Raw genomic sequence first — 16,564 nt, forward strand, 5'->3', positions numbered from 1 at the left:
CTGACAGGGCACAGCGAGTACATTGTTCATACTGCTAATCAGGGCACTGATCATCAGTGCCGTCTCATCAGCGCACATCAGTGAAGAACAAAAAATACTTATTTGCAAAATTTTATACCCGAAACTAAGAGAAACTTTTTTTTTTTTTTTTTTTTTATTTATTTAGCAAAAAATGTAAAACCCCATGGCAAATAAATAACCACCTAAAGAAAGCTCTGTCTGTCTCAAAAAACAAGCTAATTTCATTTGGGTACAGTGTTGCATGACCAAGCTATTGGCATTCAAAATGTGACCGCACTGAAAATTGGCCTGGTCAGGAAGGGGGTGAAAGCGCCCAGTGTTGAAGAGGTTAAAGTGTTAAATTATAATGTGATGAGACCTAAACCTAACTCCGGGTTTGGTATATCTTTAAATAGTTCATTTGGGCGAAGTTGGCCAAAACAAACTATTTCCTTTACTAACTGATGTGGCCACTGTCAGCCTTGTATGTAGTGTATGCATGTGACAGTGTTACCTGATGCTCGCCTCTACTATACTTTGCTTTTTTTCTTTAATATATGCTCAGTTTAAATTGACATTAGTTCCTTTTAAAACTTGTGATTATTCACCTAATTTTTGTTGGTTTTGTTGCTGCAGAATGCTTTCTTCCATCAGCATGGCTGTACCACTAATGACACCAATGCCAAGTACAACAGTCGCAGTGCTCAGATGTATCGGGAGAAGATCCGGCAATTGGCCAGTGCGGCCATGTCCAAACATGGCACTGATGTGAGTATTTCCAAAGGGATTTGTGCAGCACTGGGACTTCTATGCAAGATAGTATTACACAATATTGTGTTACTGTAGTACAAAGTGCAAGTATGTACATGAAATGAAGACATAGGTCAGCTTGCTTTTCTGTACTACCCTTCTAGTGCCCTCTAACCCTGTTTGTTCATTACTTGACTGATCCAGTGTCCAATTATTGGTAAGTCCCAACGCCGAAAGCTAGGCTCTTGAGCGGTGAAGCCATTTGTCAGTACATAGCTTACTATAATCAAAGGCTGCAAATGCAGTTCTTATGCCACTAAAATGTATCGTATCAAATCTTGTTCAGTGAAAATTCTGTTGAAAAAAACTCACTGTTTACAACGTGCGCCTTGTTTTGCTTGAATGCAAAGACAAATAATCATGTCCTGGAAAGAACGTGAACAATATTTGTGGACTTTTTTTCTAGCTGTGGATAGATGGAATGAATTGCACCCTTGCTAGTTCCCCAGAGAAGAAGGAGTCTGACTTCTTTGCTGAACTGACCCAGGTATGTCTCATCATGAAGCAAACCCATTTGTACATGGAAAATTATAAACTGCTGTCTGGATGCAAGAGGCACCTGTACAACATTAAGGTCTTGAAGTTGGACTCTAAATCCAGGCGTCTGCTCTTTTCATCTTATTAACAACAGCTTAATGCTTTCCGTGTGTATTTTCTTTAAAATGCTAAAGAGTTATCGAGGTGTGGTCAAAACCAGTGACCTACCTAAAAAAAAAAAAAAAAAAAAAGATTTTTTTTTTTTTTTTTAACTGTCTGAAAACTTTTATTGAACTAAAAGCATAATATAACAAATATTTACAAAAATGAGTATTGAGAAGGTTCTTGTATTCAGTCGCTATCACTGCCATCGCTGGAGGCAGAGCCCTGCTCACTTCCGCTTTGCTCCTTGTTTTCCTGCTGGGATCGGTCACTCCCAAACGGACTGCTGCTGGCGCTGCGGCTTCTGCGCCCTCTGTTTTTGTCCACCTCTTCTTCCTCGCTGACACTTTCCTCTGCTTCACCTCCGCTTTCATTCTGCACTTCGTCATCACTGTTGTCTTCATCATCACTGCCAAAGATTTCCTCCTTGTCTCTGGCAGCTCTGTCTTCTTCACTGCTCTCCTTATCCTCTTCTTCCTCTTCCTTCTCCTCTTGGACTTCTTCTCCATCTTTTCTTTCACTCTCACTACCCGAGGCCTCTCCACCGCTGCCTTCCTTCTCACTCTCACTGCCCTTCTCTCCGTCTTCTGCATCTGATCCCTGAGTATCCTGATCCACTTCCATTTCCTCCTCCTCTTCCTCTGGCTCGTGATTCTCCAATTGAGCTCTGCGGGCTTCCTGAGCCTCCAGCTCCTTCTCATTCATATCTCTGTGTTTCACCACGAGGAAAGCGTTGGTTCCAGACTGAACTCCAGCCTTCACCCTCCTTTTTCTGAGACGCACCCTTGTCTCCAGTTTATTGTAGTAAACGCCATCACCCACTCTGAAGATTAAAAAAAAAAGATTTTTATGTGTGACAGCGGGTGGGAGATCTTCTCCCCACATCAGCTGTCACTTTTTGAAGAGTGCAACTATGCGAGAATCCACCACACAGCTGCATCATTCAGTTACCTGTGAATGAATGGACTGCAAGTATCCTCAGCTGCCGTGGCTAACGACTTGTAGGTCTGAATGAACCGTGAGGGCGCTGATGAGCGCTTGTGTAGTTTATTCACAAGCCCTGCAGCTTTCAGACAGACAGCCAATATGGAGGTATGGGCAGAAAGCTGCAGTGCCTGTCTGCAGAAGCCAAACATTTCACTCTGTGATCCACTGATCATGGATGCAATGCTTTCTAAGTGCCTGCAGGAAAAAAATAATAAATGCACTTTTTTCTGCAAAAATATGTGCATTTAATATTTTTTCTGTAAAGGTGAACGTATCCTTTACTCTTCAGCTTGGTCACCTTGGAAATAGTTTGGGTCCTAGGCACAGTCTGTACGCTGGTGAATGATGGGGATCCTAAGTTCAGGCTGTGTACAGCACGGGGGAATGAATGGGATTCTAAGTCCAAACTCTGTAATTTTAGCAAAAGTCAATACTTCCCAGATTTAAAGAATATAATCAGGCAGGATCTTTATTGCAGAAGGGATATGCAATGTCTCTGCAATAAAATAAACCTGCGACAAATAATTTATTGGATAAAAACATGGTAAGTATTCTACTCACAAAGTGGCAATTGTTCAAAGCACATCACAGATCTCAGCATGTTCCGTCCGATTGTATCAACTTATACAACAGAAACTTAAGACCCCGTGGTCTGATGCATTCAAAGGGATTGCTCTTCCTCAGGTGGCTCTGAGGAAGAGGAATCCCTCGAAACGCGTCAGCCCATGGGGGCTTCCGTTTCTGTTGTATAAGTTGATGCAATCGGACGGAACATGCTTTTAACAATTGCAACTTTGTGAGTATAATACTTACCATGTTTTTATCCAATAAATTATTTGTCTCAGGATAATGCACTAGGTCGGTGCGCCCTCTGTGTGTTTTTGTATGGTTGCAGTGTTGTAGACTTCCCCAAATCTTTGAGGGAATTAAGACCCTGGTTATCCACTTTCAAGTGTAATGAAGATCTAAACACATCCATCCTGGAGGGGCCATTTTCCTAAGCGTAGGAGGCATTGCGTTTGTGACTGTTTAGATAAAATAAACCTACCTGTCTTCTCGCAGACAAGCACAGCTCAGTTTACATTGTGGTGCTGTGCCTGTGTGCCAGGATGACTGAACTCCTGTGCCTGAGTGATGTCAACCCACTCTGGCCAATGAAGAATGCCGCAGCCTGCACCAAGTAGAAGCTGGGTACAAGATGCTGGCGAGGGACCATTAAAGGGACTATTAAAGGAAAAGGTAAGTTATTGGGACTAGTTCTGCTTTACAGGGAACTAACCCCTGTTAGAAAACTCAGGTTTTCTATGAGGTCATCTCCTTAGCGTCTTTGCCCCTAAAAGGCTATCTGGAATTTCTGTGCAGTAAAAAGGCCAGGAAAGGCCAGCGCACTGAAAATGTCAGCACAGGATGTAAACAAACACCAGACGGAATGGTCATTGGATTGAAGTAAGTATGCATGTGGGTTTTTTCAGGCCCGGAAACTTATTCTGCAGCACTGGACGTCTCCGTCCCCTCCCTTGCTGGAGATGTGGGCACTACCCTACGGTATGAACGCCTAATCGATCAGCATAGAGGTGTCCCACTACGGTATGACAAAATCTGGGCTGGGTGGCTGGCACAACCAGGCCTGGCCCCTGCTGATCTTATCATGGATCGCTTATTGCAATAGTGCCCTTTGTGTTCTGATTGCAGACTGTGGGGAGGGTACTGTATGTTTAATTGTGTGACCACGCTCAGGTGCATAGATGTGCTCTGTTTGATGGGAATGCACTCTTTTGGGGATGTCATGTATCTTTTATTTGATTGCTTATACTCTTTGCAAGAGAGCTTGCTGTGTTGGAGCCTGTGAATTTTCTGTTTTGTTCAATAAACTGTGTTTCTGATTTAAAAAAAAAAAAAATTATGCATGTGGGAAGAGTGCGTTCGTTTTAGGTCAGGTAAAATTGCATTCCTTTGGTGTTATAACTGCTTTCTAATGAACATATTGTGTATTTGTTCTCACAATGAGAAACTATTTGATTTATTTATTTAGTCTTCATGGGAGGCAACACCAGTCACTGAAGCAGCTGTGACAAGTCCATTAGCTGCAAAACAGCCGGTCTGTGTCTCTGTGAGCAGTGAGCCGATTGGTGAGTGTTGTGTCTTTTTTAGTTTTGGCAGTGCTGTGACTTGTTCTGAGTTCCTGTGTAACCCTTATTACTGTGCCTGCAGGTGTGGAGACTGGCCCTAGTGTTGACAGTCTGAGCACGTCACCCAAAGCCACAGCTGGTAAGTCTCATTAAATCTTACTTGTTCTGACTCTTATTGGTTTCAAACAGGATCACTTTTAAGAGCTAGCTGAATAGGCTGTGGAGGTGGAAGGTTAGGATTTGAGGCCCTTTTCCCAGTTATTTCCGAGCAGTGATAATAAACAAAATTGTGCTGCAAAAAAAAAAAGGAGAAATACACAGGTTCCAGTTTCTGTGGGGTTGATTTAGTCCTCTTTCACACAAACGCTTCTGCTTGCTTAGTAGGGTATCGCTCTGCTGATTCCCCCTGCTAAACAGGTCGGATGACGGGTCAGTGTCTGCTCCGCTGAGCTCCTCTATGGGGAAATCGGATGTAAACAGACCGCCTGGCTGTTTCCTTCTGGTCCACCGGATGGATATAAAATAGGACAATCCATCTGTTTTTGGCGGACAGGATCGGATGGCGGTGGGTGTCAGTGGACATCTGTCCACTGACATCTGCTGCTCCATAGAGGACAAATGCAATTTTTCGATCAGGTCCGTCTGAAAAACTGATAGACTGACCCAATCAGACAGCCCTTGTGAAAGGGCCCTTACTAAAACTGGAGACTGCAATATCTGGTGCAGTTCTGCTTAGAAACCAATCCACTTCCAGGTTTTTTGCCAAAGCTTAATTGAACAAGCTGAAATTAGAAGCTGATTGGCTACCATGCAGAACTGCACCAGATTTTGAACTCTCCAGTTTTGGCAAATAAACCCTTGTGCTCAACTGGCGTGCATTGATTTCAAAACCTAAAAACAACTGACTAGGTACAACTGGGGATCAGTTCTGAGTGCACTGATTGCGTTCTTATTGCGGATCAGAGATTCAGAGGGGTTGGCATGATAGCCTGGCAGTTAGCATTTTAAGGATTTTTTCAGAATGCTTGCCTTACATATTTCCTCAGCTTGGTAAGTGTTGAAAACCTACATAAACAGAAGTTCTCTTAGTTTAAAGTGGTTGTAAAGGCTGAAGGTTTTTTTACCTAATGCATGAAGGTAAAAAACCTTCCATGTACAGCTCCCCCCACAGCCCCCCCTTAGAACTCATCCAAGCCCCCTCCATGATCCAGTTATGTGCACGGGAGCCTTGGCTGTCCTGGCTCTCTTTCATTGGCTGAGACAGCAGCGGGGGTCATTGGTTCCCACTGCTGTTAATCACAGACATTAAGCCAATGAGGAGAGAGTGGGGGTGGAGCCAAGTGTCTTATGGAGACACATAGAGCGTGGCTCAGGAGTGAGCACATACCAATACACCCCATAGCAAAAGGCTTGCTATTGGGGGCACTGGCCAAGGGGGAGCAGTCAGGAGCGTGACAAGAGACCTGAGAAGAGGAGGATCGGGGCTGTTCTGTGCAAAGCCACTGCGCAAAGAAAGTAAGTATGACATGTTTGTTATTTAAAAGGAAAAAAAAAAAACTAACCTTTTTAATATCACTTTAAAACTGTATGTCCGAATCCTCCATAGAGCGAAAGAGATTTACTAATGGCTCTTTCCCTTTCTGCCTCCTCATTAGTACTGTACCATGTTGGATGAATTCCTTGACTGATATGTGTTACTATACAAGTAACAAACTTTATTCTAAATGACAAAATATTGTGTATTACTTAGAAAAACTAAATAATGATTATATTATTAAGTTTTTTGTTTTCTGGCACAACTTACAAAATAAAGACTGACATCTTACTTGCCACTACTGACAGCACCTCCATCTTTTACATCTTCTCTTTCAATAAGTTGTGATATGTACGGTTTTACTAACCCATGTCAAAGTTCCAAAATTGTTCTTAGGCATTAAGATTTTGTTTTACTCTTAGACACGAAGGGGGTTACACTATATCAGCTGGATTTGATAGATAAATAGATCCTAGGTCCTGTGATCTCCAGGATAAAGGATAAGTTCACCTTTCGCAAAAATTTACACCCATATTCGTGGTGTAACGTGTTACTGTTTTAGCAGCCCCCACATCCCTCTATCACTCATTGTGACAGCGAGCCGGGGATCTTCTCCCCGCACTCACTGTCATAATTTAAAAAAAAAAAAAAAAAAAACGTGGCTATGCGGTGCTCTGCCCACCCCGGCCCCATCATTCATTCACAGATCCCGGTGAATGTGAGAACTTCAAGTACCGACGACATTGGTGGCTGTCGGCTTGTAGTTCTCAATGAACTACTAGGGTGCTGCCTGTTAATTGTTGCTTCCTGTCAGTGTGTAACTGCCTGCCCGTTTGAGGTATGAGCAGGCAGCTTACATACACTGACAGTCTGCAAGTGCCCTGCAATGCACCTGTGATTTGCTGATCATGGGTGCGATGCTTTGCAGGCTCCCAGTAAAAAAAAAATTTTACCTGCAAAAAGAGGTTCTATTATTATTATTAATATTATTATTCTTATTCATTTTTTTTTTTTTTTTACAAAGGTGAATTTATCCTTTAAACTTTTAAAGGTATATTTGATCTTTAATAATGCACTCCTATTGATAAAGAAAAACGTGCATTCATTTTTTTTTTTGCTGTCAGTGCTGCAGAGCATTGCTTGCAGGCTCCTACACGGTTTACCTCTCAGCCCCAGATCCATAGAGCGGTACCAACCTACCACTATAGGGCTGGAGGAATTAAATGGACTGCAAGCAAGGTGGTGTCACTGCACCTCTGTTCCTTTTCGATCTGTCAATCCCTTTGCCCTGGTGGCCAACTTTGATCTAGTCCGTGTGCTTTAGGTTTCAGCTTTACATACTCCCCAGTGGTAGCTATGGGTTTAGAGATGTTAAATGATGTATTCCCTGCACAGTGCATAGCGGGATTGCTTGGAACCAAAGACAGACACTTTTTGGCCCAGATTTGTGAACTATAAGTAGGAATCTAATTTAAGGCATGCTAAATTCAATATTATTGTGTCATTTTAGCATGTTTTAAGTGCTATGCAGTATTTAGCTTGATGAATTGGGACCATTGTGTGTATGGCAGCATGCTGTCTGCTTTATGCGTTTTTCTTTTCTCTATGAAATATGCAGACAAGGTACATTTTCTAGTGTGTGTGTGTATGTGTATATATATGTGTGTGTGTATGTGTGTGTATATATGTATATATATATATATATATATATATATATATATATATATATATATATATATATATATATATATATATATATATATAATTTTTTAGTATATCTATTTTAAAGTATCACTTTTTTTTAGCTAGTAGTTCAGTAAGACTTAACCAGTCAACTAAAATAGTTTTACTTAATACTGAAATGTGGGCCACAGTCCTAAAATTGCAAACCTTATTGACCTAACCAATCAAAATTTTAGGTTGTGTGTGTCCAGGTTTGACAATGGCCATACACTGTACTTCTACTGAGGCTGTATAATATGCCTGTAGCTCATGCAACAGCTAAACCTGTATGTTCCTCTCTCCTCAGACCTGGCCATGTGCCTCTGTGCTCAGGAGCCGAACCCCAGCACAGGTGACCAGATGGTGACTGGCTCGCTCTGGCTGCTGTGTGCTTGGCATGCCTTTTGCGTTTTTTCATACCAGAGATGCCGGAGTCTAGAATGTCTTCTCAATTAAGGAGGAGTCTCTTGTAGCTGCAATAGTTATCAGTGTTTCCTGCATTGCAATGCAGTGTAATAATGACTTGGAGGATATGTCCTTCAAAACCCTGGTTATTCTAGCTGGCAAAGCTTCAATTCTTATGGTGATGAATCGTGGCAGGCTCAAACCTTACCCAGAAGTATTTGTCTGTTAGAACAACCTGTCATTCAACCATAATGGCAGAATTATTGAAGCCTGTTGCAGGTGCGTGCATTCCAAGGTGCCTGCAGTTCATGCTTGCAATAGTTACCCCCCCATGATATTTTTTTAAATAGAACTGCACCCAAATGTACTACCCTTGTACTGCAATTAAAAAAAACTTGTGAATTTCCTATGTTGTTCCTCTCTCGAACGCTCTCTTCTGCTGTGGCTTGTGGGTTGTCCCTTTCTGTCCTCACATACAATGCAGGGCTATTGCTCCTGCATTGTACTTGATGACGTTTGTGTGCAGCAGCAGCCCAGAGCACCTTTTAGAGGATGTTGTTAGGAACCGGTCACACAGATGGAGTGAACCTGTCTGAGTGAGGACTATGTCAAGTATTGCACGATATTCAACGCATATACTAAAGCACCTGCCGCAACCCAACCTGATCCCCCTATTGTGCCAGTGAGTGGGGGTGCTTCTCCCCGCACCTGCTGTCACAGTTCAAATAAAGCGCAGCCATGTCAAACTCCACCCACACAGCTGTGTCCTTCATTCAACGAGTTCTGTGAATGGACTACAAGTATCATCTTCCATTGCGGCTTGTAGTTCTTCATGAACTGCAAGGGCTCTTGTGAGTGCTCTAATAGTTTATTGAACTTCCTGGACTTCAAGTAACTCTCTGCTTGTACGGGAGATACGGGCAGAAAGTGTACTAAGGGTATGTAGGAGCCTGACATTGCACTCCTGATCTGCTGATCGTGGGTGCAATACTTTACAGGCTCCTAGGAAAAAATAAATTTTTTTTACCTGGGGGAAAAAAGTATGTGTATTTTTATTTTTTTCAGTTGTGTATTTTTTTTCTATTCCCAGAGTTGGGCTTTAAGTCTTCATGCAGTGGTTCTCCTGCACAAGAAATTAACTACATGTAGGAAAATTTTCTCCTGTAGGGCCAGTATGGGCTCTTCTAAGATCTGAAAATCTATGGATGTCCATTTTCTTTTTTTGTATAAACGAAGTTGTAAGTTATGCCCAGTACACACGGGCTGAATATCATTCTAAATCTGCCAGTACCTTCGAAACCGTCAGACATTCGGCCTGTGTGTACAGCTGCCTGTCCCACAGAAACCAGTCTTGCGACCAGCTTCTGTCAAACGAGCATGCTGGAAATCCATAATGCATCTGATCAAACTTGCAACTGATGGCTGAGAGCGCTGACCAGTGTGTGCTGGTCAGCGCTCTCTGCCATAAGTTGCAAGTGGTCACTGTCCGTCCCCCTGTCAGAACACAATAGCATAGCAGGGGAGATTGCTGCACTAACATCGATTGTGTTAGTACTTCGATCTCTACTTTTTTTTTTTTTTTTTTTTTTTTTTTTTTTTTATTCAACCTGCTGGGTTGAACAGAAAAAAAACTGTGTACCAGGCTTTAGGTTTATTGGTGCTTTATCACTTTAGTGACTATTGCTGCTACGGAGTCAGCCATTGTGTTCAAATGAAGGGAAGACTATGTTCATTGACTTGCTTCTCTGTAGACTCTCCTTTTAAAGTATCTGGTGAACTAATAAAAATTGTCTCTGGCACAGGGCACCCTGCTATGCTGTGGGGCTCTGCCACCTTACTAACACCTTGATGCATGTGCGCTACAGTCCTTTCCTATGTCTGCAAATCTTTATTTTCTAGAGGTGAAGCCCTCTCTCATTGGAAAGAAGAAACCTGCTGCGACAAAGAAAGGAGTGAGTATATTAGCCCAATAAACTGTAGGATGATGCTTCAGTGTTGCAGTTAGTAAACCTTGCCTTGTTGCTGTGGTTTACTGCACAACCACTGTTTTATTCTGAGTTATATCTACATGCAGTTCTTACACTTTTCTGTCTTGCAGCTGGGGGCAAAGAAAGGTCTTGGTGCCCAGAAAGTGAGCAGCCAGAGCTTCAGTGAGATTGAGCGACAGGCACAGGTGGCAGAAAAGATGAGAGAGCAACAGGTGGCTGAAATGAGGAAAGAAGCAGAAGAGTCCCTGTAAGTATTTGATTTACCATATTGTGCATTTATTGTTATCCTGGATTCCTGGTGCAATTAGAGAACACTAGATTTAACAGAAACAGCAGCTTACTAATTCTTAGATGTGATGGTGGAGTTTAGTGGTATTTTTTTTTTTTTTTTTAATTTTAGGCTTTCTTTTTTTTATTTTTATCTGATGATCTGTCTAAGTCCCTTTTTTATTTTCTTAAGGGTCCATTCATACTAGCGCGACTTGTCAGGCGACTTGGTCGCCTGACAAGTCACGGTCGGTCGCTCGCCATAGAGTAGTACAGGACCCGTTCTAATAGGAGCAACACAAGTCGCTCCGACTTAGAAAAAGGGTCCTGTACTTCTTTGGGGCGACCTGGAGGCGACTTGCATTGACTTCAATTATATGAAGTCCGTGCAAGTCGTGCCGAGGTTGCGGTGCATGCTGTGCACCACGACTTCACAGGTCGCCCCAGCAAATCGTGTTGCCCCTGTCTGAATGGGCTCGAAGAACAAACTCTCCTGCAAATGTAGCAGTTTAGAATGTTGAGACAAACAATTTACCACTGACAAGGGTGCTTATAATCCACATTTATTTATGCAAAATCTTTCTTTAACCCCAGCGTGACAAAACTGCTTGTGTGACTGCAGTGTGAGCTGGAGTTTGTTTTAATTTGTTAGTGTATGTAAGGCTGGCCATAGACAGTGATTCTCCTTCCTGCAACTACAGGTTGCAGACAAGTAAATTTCTCAATTTCCCCCCATCAACGCTGACCGTGGAGCCATTGTGTTCTCCCGGTGGAGGAAGCCATCCCCGCCAGAACACAGTGATTATTGCTAGCTAATATAACAGCCGCTAGCAATAATTGCATGTAAAACCCAACAGGCTGGTTGTACCCAAGTTGATTGATCGACCTGGGTACATTCAGCCTAACCATACATGGTTTGAATCTCATTTGGTTCCTGCAGAACTGTATGAGATTTGAACAGTCTTTGGCCGGCTTTAATGTGCTAGTACATCTACCACTTCCCTTCCCCCAGACTGAAAGGACCCCTTTCATCCAGAGTTGTTGCGCTCTAATACTGGGACGTGTGTTACTGGCCAGATCACCAGGTGGAAACCGTGGTTAAAAAAATAACAAACCCGCAGCTACTACATCTAAGGATTGGAAAGCTGCAGTATATTACTATTTTGATTTTGGGTTTAATATTGCTTTAAGCCCATCTTCCATGCAGCAAATGCTGTCTCCGCATTAAGGTAAAAAACCTTCCAATGTTTGTGCCCTGCCGGCAGCCCTGCTTTCCTCTCTTCCTGCAATACCCTATTAACTGTGTTTAGTGGAAAGGATATATTAAAGAGTAGTACAATGGGGGATGTACTGTATCCTAATTGTGTACAATAAATTAAAGGTTTGGCTTGAGGAAAGCGCCAGCATTAAATGTAAAGAGGTTGCCTTCCTTAGAAATAACATATCAAAGCAAAGCGTTGACTCAGTGACATAGGCAGCTGAAAAGATGGGACAGCCTCAACTTTTCCTGTAAGACTTGAGCTTGCCTCGGCCACTTCTTGGTCCTTTCTAATTGATGGCTGGCCTCAGTGACCAGTGGGGTAGGTTCTGGAGATGCAATCAAGCGTGCCTTTTTTGAAACCAGTTGAGATGTACCGATAACTGCCCTTATCTCTAGATCTACCAATTGTTTTATGTTTTCACTGGAACTAGCCTCCTTTTTTTTTTTTTTTGCCTTTTGATCTGCTTATGAGAGAGCTGCTCATTGCATGGTAGCCCTTGTTTCCGGAAATGCTAAATTTAAGGGCGCATAATTTCATGTATGCAAAATTGTTCAAGCCATTTTTCTTTCCCATTAGCGTTTCTTCCATGAGACTCGCCTACCAGGAGCTTCAGATAGATAGGAAGAAAGAGGAGAAGAAGCTACAGAACCTGGAAGGGAAAAAACGGGAGCAGGCAGAGCGGCTGGGCATGGGCTTGGCTTCCAGAAGGTATGTAAAATTGATCGGCCACTGTAGACCCCCTATAGCAAGGTCAGTTTATTTAAAGCGTTTGTTACCCCAAAAAAAAAAAAAGATCCTATTCCATTCAATCATGTTACACATGATTGATGCCCTGTATCACCTGAAATACCTGGCTGATCCTGCCTGTTTCTGCCCTCCCCCTGTAAGCTGACCACGGTGTATCATGGTTGCTGAGCCTTGACACCATGGTCAGTGTACGTGCCTCCGTCAGCCGCAGCTCCCTCTGTCCTCCTCCCACTCCCTGCTTTCTGTTCCTGTGCCAGGTGCCCACCTCCTCCCCTCCTGCTGCTGAAAAACCTTTTAATATCTTATTTAATCCTCTTTTTTTTTTTTTTTTTCCTAATGCTAGGTGCTCCTGTCACTGTGTTTTTATAAAAAAAAAAATGCTGGCTTTACCCGATTTCAGAGCGCCGCTCGGCCATCACGTGACCAGCCGGCTGTCTCCTCCTCCCCTCCTGACTGAGGTCAGCGTGGGAATCTCAGCCCGCCCATGGAGAGAGGTGGCGGGTAACGTAACAGCTGTTCGGCACTCTGAAATCGGGTAAAGTCAGCATTCTTTTTTAAAAATAAAACAGTGACAGGAGCACCATCATTAGGGGAAAAAAAGAGGATTATATAAACTTAGCAGTGTGGGTTAAGTAGTGGAGGACATAGTAATGGTTGTCTAAACGTGAGACCTTTTAAATGTGTACAGGCTTTTTATGAAGATGGGAGTGTTTAATCATACATTTATGAATTTGAAAGCAGACCTAACTTTTTTTAAGAATGTATTGATGATTATTTGCTTGGCAGAATGCTTATTACAATGCCATTTACCTCTGCGCAGTTCTATTTCGCATTCGGTTCTCTCAGAGATGCATGTGATCGAACAGGAGACGCCTGTTGCAACGAAATCATCACGATCTCAACTTGACCTATTGGAAGACTCCAGCTTCACCTCTGGACCGCCAAAGTATGTTATTGTGGTAGCTATCCATCTTCAGTTATAATACAGTGCAATTCTTTGGCAGGTATAATGTATTCATGGCCATTGTAATACATGTAGCACCTTCATTTCATAAAGGGGCCAAATAGATATGTTCCAATGGAAAGCTGGTACAATGGCATACATCAGCAGCATGACGAGTGTTTTTTTTTTATTGATGAAGAGCAATACAGCCGCAAGCTGGCCAATATGTTTCGCCCACCCTGGCCTTCTTTACGACAGTCATGAATAAGGCCAGGATGGATGAAACATATTGATCAGTTTGTGGTTGTATTACTCTGCATCAATAAAAACTCATCTGCTGCTCAGTTATATCTGCTGTTGTGCCGGCATTCGTTTTTGGATATTTTGTGAGGCTTCAGCAACTGTTTTGCCAGAGGCACCGGCTTCAGAGCAGATTTGAATTGCCGGTGGAGTAGTAGCACTGCATTCCTTTATTTCCAGCCAAGTAGATATGTTTCTAAGTTTATATTCTTTAAGTGTTCATGATTTAACTACATTTTGTAATGTAATCTGTGTTTTTTTTTTTTTTTTTTTTTTTTTTTTTGTTAGATATAAAGACAACCCATTCTCGCTAGGTGAAGGATTTAGCTCAAGATGGGAAACCGAAACCTCTACCTGGGGGTCTGCAGATAAGAGTGAGGATGAGCGAGAGGTGACTATCTCCAGTATTCAACCAGTACGAGACCGGTGAGTTTTCTCAGTATGTTATCAGGGAAATATTTTGTTGTACTTTTGTCCTATTTTAAATTTGTGTTAACATTCAACTTCTAGCCCTACTCCAAGGCTGCACCCACAGTGAAATTATTAATTGCTCATTTAGTTTATCGGCGAGTAAAAAGCGTTTTTTATTTACCTGATTCTCAGTTTCCCACATTCTGGTGGTGGGACTGTCCTGCGTCATCACGTTCAATGAAGGGCTATGGACCCTACATTAAGCCCCGTACACACGTACCGAATGTCGGCCGAACGATCGGCCGTCTTTTGTCTGGTGCTGTTTTGTAGGTTGAAAAGTGCTAAAGACCGCACACGAATTTTGTCGGCCAACAATAACCGACTGCAGAAGTGATGTCATGTGATGGTTTACTTTTCGTGTGTTTTTTCTTCTCTGAGCATGCCCAGTCTTGCTCATCTGCTTTTTGTCGGCCGAAAACCTGTACTGACTGACGAACAATCGGCCGTTCTTTGTTGGCCTACAAAAATTTTAAAGCCTGCACAGCAGATTCTGTTCGGCCGAAAAGTCGCAGTCGGTTGTCGGAAGCATCATACTAACAAGCCGACAATCGGCCGAACGGACGTTGGCCGAATATTTACGGCCGACAATCGGTACGTGTGTGCGGGCCTTTAGTCTTGATGATGTCAGGACCTTAGACCACTGGATCATCGGAGAGAAGAAACTGCGAGGACTGGTCTAGCGGCATGGAGGATCAGGTAAATAAATCCACTTAAGCCATTTTTAAGCTTCCACAACTTGTGCTTTAGGTGCAGTCACATATGTACAGCAGACACCTAAAGGTCTTTGCACAACGTCAGTTCCTGAATGACTTTAAACTCCACCCCTCCCCTGCTCTTTACTATTGGTTAGTAAGGCCTTTCTTTACATTTTTGGTTTGTTAAATATTACAAATTGTTAAATTAGCATTAAAAATGTTATTGTTACATCTGTTCAATAAATGCAAAGAAAAATAAATCTGTTGATCCTGCCAGAATTCTAGTGAGCTGATAACTTCTGCACTTTCTGCCTCTGCTGCACTCTTATTAGCTGGTACATTCCCAGTTCTCTGTGTATTACAATTCCCACCCCATTTGTTATGTTGAGGGCAAAGTTCTGTAGTCCTAACTCACTTTTATTCTTTGGGTGACAATGCTCTATGGATACAATACAATGAGTGAGTGTTTTCTCAGATAATGTGTTACTGGAATGCTCACCAGGTAGAAATAAAGGGAAGCCTAAGAAAAAGAAAACTAATGCAGACACCACATCTAATGATTAGTAAGCTGCAATGTATTACAGTTTTTAGTTTTTGTATCTAGATGCACTTTGAAATAAACACAGGATCACTTGCTGTTTTCCTCACATTCCTGAGGATCATTTTTTGCAAAGCAGTTTGGTTGTAAATATATTAGTTAGAATTTCTGCTGAGAAAGCATGTGGTTCTTCTGGAATTTTACATGAAAAGTATACTACAACCCAGAATGAACATATAGCTAAGTGGTACATGCATATATGGACACATTTTACCTATATAGGGCCTCTGATTTTCAACCAGATATTACAGTTTATTAGGCTGACGAGCATCTTTTTTTGCTTGTTTTAGTATTTTTCTTTCTCATCCGTTGAGGAACACAGGAGGTTGTATACTGTTGGGTTATACTGGAGGATTGGCTCAGATAGTGAATCTGCAGGGGAAGGCACTGGATCGCTCTTGTGGCCTTTGCAGTCAGAGTCGGCAAGCATCTGTGATATGACGTATAAAATACTGGATGGCTGTGAAATCCTCCCTAGACAGAGCAGAGGAGGTGGTCATGCCTGATAGAGCTAGGGAAGACACCAAAGGTGGCATAGAACAGCAGAGGGCAAAATTCAAGGCTGCAAACACCTGAACATATCAGTAGGCATGCTGTGCCAGAATCATTTGAGTGCAGTGTGAGATGGAGGCACCCCATACCGCAGATCTTGCCCCCCTGTGTCTAGAATCAGACAGGTTGTCCCGCAAGGCAGAAAGCAATGTAGCTCAGGGTACAAGGCAAAGCCTCCAGAACTCTCAAACCCAACTGCTTAGAAGCAGGTGTTGGGTCAGGCTGACCAAACTGTAGGGCAGGGGTGGGGAACCATTTTGGCTGAGAGAGCCATGAACACCACATATTTTCAAATGTAATTCCGTGAGAGCCATACGCTATATTTCAGGGGTCGGGAACCTTTATTTAATATTCATATTCATGGGTGAAACAGTTAACACAATATGTTTGAAACTAAATACAAGTATGCATTTTATGTAAGACCAACACTTTTAAAGTACAATAAGGCTCTGAATTCTTTTTAATAACGTTGTTATGCTGTTGCTAACCAGTGATGAATAAAGTACTAGAAAAAT

The 16,564-nt window shown here is 42.4% G+C and overlaps 1 protein-coding gene across 2 annotated transcripts in view; it reads left to right on the top strand.

Annotated features, from left to right (window-relative positions):
• Nucleotides 1–16,564, top strand: part of ARFGAP2 (ARF GTPase activating protein 2) — a 46,010-nt gene that overhangs the window by 14,333 nt on the left and 15,113 nt on the right. The window contains exons 4-13 of one of the 2 annotated variants that reach the window (XM_082270335.1): nucleotides 637–768; nucleotides 1,217–1,297; nucleotides 4,469–4,565; nucleotides 4,648–4,704; nucleotides 8,129–8,173; nucleotides 10,126–10,178; nucleotides 10,325–10,461; nucleotides 12,320–12,451; nucleotides 13,311–13,436; nucleotides 14,022–14,159. In XM_082270335.1, coding sequence (XP_082126461.1) covers nucleotides 637–768; nucleotides 1,217–1,297; nucleotides 4,469–4,565; nucleotides 4,648–4,704; nucleotides 8,129–8,173; nucleotides 10,126–10,178; nucleotides 10,325–10,461; nucleotides 12,320–12,451; nucleotides 13,311–13,436; nucleotides 14,022–14,159 — 998 coding nt within the window. The remainder of the gene's footprint in view (nucleotides 1–636; nucleotides 769–1,216; nucleotides 1,298–4,468; nucleotides 4,566–4,647; nucleotides 4,705–8,128; nucleotides 8,174–10,125; nucleotides 10,179–10,324; nucleotides 10,462–12,319; nucleotides 12,452–13,310; nucleotides 13,437–14,021; nucleotides 14,160–16,564) is intronic. The other variant, XM_082270336.1, reaches the window with a different exon arrangement.

This window comes from Pelophylax lessonae, assembly GCF_965119305.1.
Source record: "Pelophylax lessonae genome assembly, chromosome: 10".
Taxonomy (NCBI): domain Eukaryota; kingdom Metazoa; phylum Chordata; class Amphibia; order Anura; family Ranidae; genus Pelophylax; species Pelophylax lessonae.